At 46.3% G+C, this 5,000-nt stretch overlaps 1 protein-coding gene across 5 annotated transcripts in view; it reads right to left on the bottom strand.

Moving 5' to 3' along the window:
- Window positions 1–5,000, bottom strand: part of LOC134441292 (girdin-like) — a 100,914-nt gene that overhangs the window by 42,021 nt on the left and 53,893 nt on the right. For all 5 annotated transcript variants that reach the window (XM_063191543.1, XM_063191539.1, XM_063191540.1 and 2 more), the window contains exons 10-12: window positions 4,969–5,000; window positions 3,582–3,728; window positions 2,156–2,300 (exon numbers count right to left, since the gene is read on the bottom strand). The exon at window positions 4,969–5,000 is cut by the window's right edge and continues 127 nt beyond it. In XM_063191543.1, coding sequence (XP_063047613.1) covers window positions 2,156–2,300; window positions 3,582–3,728; window positions 4,969–5,000 — 324 coding nt within the window. The remainder of the gene's footprint in view (window positions 1–2,155; window positions 2,301–3,581; window positions 3,729–4,968) is intronic.

The raw sequence follows: 5,000 nt of genomic DNA, 5'->3' as shown, positions 1-5,000 counted from the left end.
GATTGCCCATGTGTGGCTAAGAACCAGCCTCGCGAGCACAATCTGTTGATGTAGCCAGGGCAGGATGAGGGTCGAGGGCCAGGGAATTTGGCGGTGAGACACAGAGAGGGCAGAGGTGCATCTTGTCACCAGGCTAGGCAGGTAGCTGTTTGGGGCCCCCAATATGGTGAATAACGCATTACACTTTACTACAGAAGATGCAATTTCGTTTCAAATGTTCATTCCTTAGAATTTCCACTTCAGGCCCCACCTGACCTTAGAATCGCCTCTGACAGAGGGACTGTTCTGTTGCAGGGAAATATAGTCACTGTTTGAGCAAATGTACACACTTGCTATCCACCTTTTTATCCATGGTTACAAGGGAGGGCGCCATTACCTATTATTTGGGTAGCAGTAGCTAATGCTAAATCATCCAGAAGGGCTAATGGGCAGCCTAACAGGAACTACAGTAGCAGACAGGAAATGCTATGGTAGCACAACAAACGTTGAGATATGTGTGGGTTAATGGGCGTGGTGATCGGTGGGATAGAACTCACAGACACAGACACTGTTGCTGGGCAATACACTGACCATTTGACCAGGTGCATGCGACAGTACAGGAACGTCACGTACACACTTGCTACAGCCAGGAAGAACCGTTGCTAGGGGTCAGAGAGGGGAATACGCAACACAACCTTTTAAGTCGTCTATGCACTCGCTATGGCACATGTCACGTGTCGCGAACCTCATGCTCACACGACCAACGTGAGTGACCAGCCCTTTGGTATGGGCATTTGTAGGCGGGACAGAGTCAAACTCTGGGTGAACTCTAGTCAAACGTGGCCAGCGTGAGTGAACAACCCTTTGGCACGGGCATTTGGAGGCAGGACAGAGTCCAACTCTGGGTGAACTGTAGTCAAACGTGGCCGGCGTGAGTGACCAACCCTTTGGTAAGGGCATTAGGAGGCGAGACAGAGTATGTTGCTAGGGTTCACACAGAGTTTGGCTAGGGTTTGCTCAGAGTTTGGCTAAGTATCTTTGTGTTTGTTTGAGTAACACAACCTTCTAAGTCAAGGATATGCCCTTGCACATGCAACATATGGAGAATGGAGCTTGCCCCTTGGGGCTGAACGCATCATATCTTTCCAGGAACGGTGGCCTGAGACCAGGTGTACTGCATATAAAACACTGTCAAGTCAAGGTCAAGCCAAGCACACACCGTTGGCCATGAAACTGACAGACACGAGGGGCCTGACACTGGAGATTACCCCTTCAAGCAGACGGTATGGCAGGTCCAGAGCTCCGAGTAGCCTCTTACTTTAGACCAGTGTTTCCCAACCTTTTTTGACTAGCGTACCCCCTAAGCCTTTTTGTTGTACCATGAGTACCCCCTATCCCATGCTCTCTATATATTCCTTTATCCCAGTGTGACTATACTCTATTCAATTGTCATTATCACATTTTTCCGCGTACCCCCTGAGGTGTGCTCACGTACCCCTAGAGGTACACGTACCCCTGGTTGGGAAACACTGACTTAGACGGCCCCGTGGATGGGCCTATTCACTCTTTGCAGAAAAGACTCAACTACATCATAACAACATTGCTATACCAATTCAAGAAGTAACCGATTAGGACTTGGTCATGACCATTTGGGTGATAAGTAATACGTTTATAACAGAGGCTCTGCGTAAAAGGGTTATGGTCCAGTCCATCTTTCAAGCCCACACTGTCCAAACCCATAAAGTCTTTCAAGCATATACTCATATGACCAGCTCTAGTCACCAACCATGACCAACTCTTAGATGGGCAGAGGGGCACTAATAGCAAGTGTAAAATTCATACAGTGGCTAGCTGTTGGAATACGCTCCCTGCTTGACCAGATGTGCATCCTTCGGAGTCAAGTCAAGTATATACTTCCACTGGGAACAACATGGATTCTCATTCTATTGTCCATCTCACATGCCCTGGCCTGTACCCACACTAGGAGTTATGTCAATCCTGCATGCTGGGGGACCCCCAATGATTCAACTTTCCTTGAAACGCACAGCTAACAACACATGAAATGATAACTGATCATGCATGCCAAGAGCTAAGGCGTGTGCCGTTTTTTTACTTGCACTTTTACTTTTGACACCTCTAGTGATCAAGAAGTGTCCATTATATCTTGGTGCTTTACCATCGGTGAGCTCGGGCGTCTTGGAGAGCTGCTCCAGCTCCCAGCCCAGGTGGAGCGACTCGTCCATGCTCTGCTTCTGGGCCATCTCCAGGGTCAGGTTCTCCTCCATCAGCTCCTCAATACGCTTACGGTCCATGTCGCGCTCCTGAGGGGCAGAAGAGGGGTGGATGAAGGACGCGAAATAAACTAAGGGGCGAATAAACTAAGAAAAGATCTAAAGAGTGATGACATTCACTTCTTTCATTCATTCATTTATTTCTGGTTTATTGTGTGGGATTCAGCACCCAGTTAAAAACTGTGAGAATCATTAGGCGATAGTGTGAGCGCGTCTCCACCACACTTGTTCACAACAAGTGTGGAACAGCTCAACAATTACACCACATTACACTTAGCTGAGGCTTTTATCCAAAGCGACTTGCAGATATTGCAGGGTACTGGTTGCAGTCCCTGGAGCAGTGTGGGGTAAGGGGCCGTGCTCAAGGGCACTTCAGCCATGGATGGAGGAAGGGATTTCTGAGGGAGGGGACTGATCCTGCAAACCTCTACAGTCCTCAGAACTCCGTAACTACACCACAGCTGCCCCGACATGAATAAATGAATACTCATGCAACATTCATATAATTTAGTTTAACTAATTAATTATTATACGTTTTATGGCTGATTTAACAAAATCCATCCAATCTCTGTAAACAAAATCCATAATATTTTCATCGTCTACAGTAGTCATTGTCAGGGCTTCAAGTCAGCAGACACTCATCATATTTGCCATCCACTACCTCCGCTCCATTCGCCAGTCTCTCACTCCTAATTTGTAAACACAGCCCAGGCCAAAGCACACAGACGGAAAGGCTGACACAGCAACAACACCACCAAGCACACTAGCACAAGTGTGAGCTTCTCTCGCTCAGTCCCCCCGTCTCCTGCCATGCTCACCCTCCTCCTCTACCTCACTGCCCAATTCTCCTTCTGCCACTCTCTCTCCTTCTCCACACGGCACAGTTATGCGTGTTTCTGTCCCCCTCTCCCCTGCTCCGTTCTTCTGGTTAGTTCACTCCATCTCTCTCCACAGTGAGAAGTGCTCTCCCTCTTTGTTTTCACTCTCTCCAGCTCTTCCCAACTTTACAGTGCAGAACTTTGTGTCTCTACATCTCTCCTGCTCTTCTCTCCATCACCTCTCCACATCACTCCCTCTCCTTCTCTTCGCCCCTCTCTCCTCTCTCTACATCCCTCCCTCTCCTTCTCTTCGCCCCTCTCTCCTCTCTCTACATCCCTCCCTCTCCTTCTCTCCTGCTCTTCTCTCCATCACTCCCTCCTTTCTCCACATACCTCCCTCTCTCTCGCTAACCATCTCACATCTCTCTCTCCCCTCTCCATCTCCCCATCTACTCTCCCCACATCCCTCCCTCCTCCTCTCTCCTCCTCTCACCATCTCCATGTCGTGGATCTTGGCCTTCAGCTGCAGGTTCTCCTTCTCCAGTTCGTGTAGCTTGTCTGAGCGCGCTCTGTTGCCCTCCAGCTGTTCCTCCAGCATGCTCTTGGTCTCCAGCAGCACCTGGTTATCCTCCTTTAACTCCTACAATACAGCACATTACAAACAATATTAACACATTAACACACACACACACACACACCTGGCTCTCCACTTTCAACTCCTACAGGACAAATAAACACACACCATATTACATGCACATGAATTAACCCATTGTAGCCCTTTGCCTCTGAAGCACATAAGCACATGAAAAGCACATGAAAAAAGTTGCATTTAAAAGCTAGGACCCTGATTTTGCATTAGAATGTGTTCATTCAGCTCTAACATACCCACATTTTAAGAAACAAATCTCAACTCTCAAGAGCCTGAATGCAGCGTTACGCATATGTGTCGCTCCAGGAGCCAAAGGTCAAACAACGTATACGCAGGCTAAAATGGGTTATCCAGCATCTCCTGGTTGTCCTCTTACGACTCATACATACACATTTACACACACTTATTAACACACTTCGATGCCTCCCTTCAACACCTAGACCACAGACACATACATACATACATATCGCACCCCACCCCCCCCAAACACACACACACAAACAAACACATTCACGGTCATCAGGTAACAGCCTGCTCCAAGGCAAGGCATGAATGTGAATATACAATATGTTCATAATTACTGACTCAGTCATTGTGTATACTTGTATACAGTTTCTGGTCAGAGCTTATGAGGGCAAGGGACTTGTAATAGAGAGAAATTATTTCACACACACTCATACTATGATATGATAATGTTTGGATAAAGTATGGCTGTTTCATAAACACTATACAAGACATTTACAACCATACATATACAAACCGTCCATTAGCTGTACGCTTAGTTGAAATCAGACTAAACATCGGAGAAGAAATTCATAATGTCAACTATTTAATGGCTTTCTCCTTGTTAGGAATGACCAAGTTTGCAGAATTACTGCACTGCAATTCACGATTACAAGGTGCCAAACATAAATACAAAAAAACTGAAAAATGAACGAAAAATGTCTGCACACTTTATATCCTTTTTCAGTTCTTTAATTTGCAATGCTTTCGGTCGGCAGAATGTAAATGCTTATTATATATTGTTTTTAAAAAAGAGTCTTGTTTAACACACAAGTGTGGAACAAATAAAACAAAGGACTTAATAGCAGAGTTGTCTCTGAACCCTCCTTTATTTTGATGTTCAACATGCCTTTTTTCCCTTGAAGAGCGCCTGCACTGCACAATTGCTTTAAGATCCAAGGCAGCCCTTCCCCATCTCTCTCTGTAAAAAGACACTGATAGTGTTTACCTCGACCCTGGCCTTGTAGAACTCTATGTCAT

Source organism: Engraulis encrasicolus, chromosome 24 (genome assembly GCF_034702125.1).
Source record: "Engraulis encrasicolus isolate BLACKSEA-1 chromosome 24, IST_EnEncr_1.0, whole genome shotgun sequence".
Classification (NCBI taxonomy): domain Eukaryota; kingdom Metazoa; phylum Chordata; class Actinopteri; order Clupeiformes; family Engraulidae; genus Engraulis; species Engraulis encrasicolus.
The sequence above is the reverse complement of the archived record's forward strand: the minus strand, read 5'-3'. Positions and strand labels throughout refer to the sequence as shown.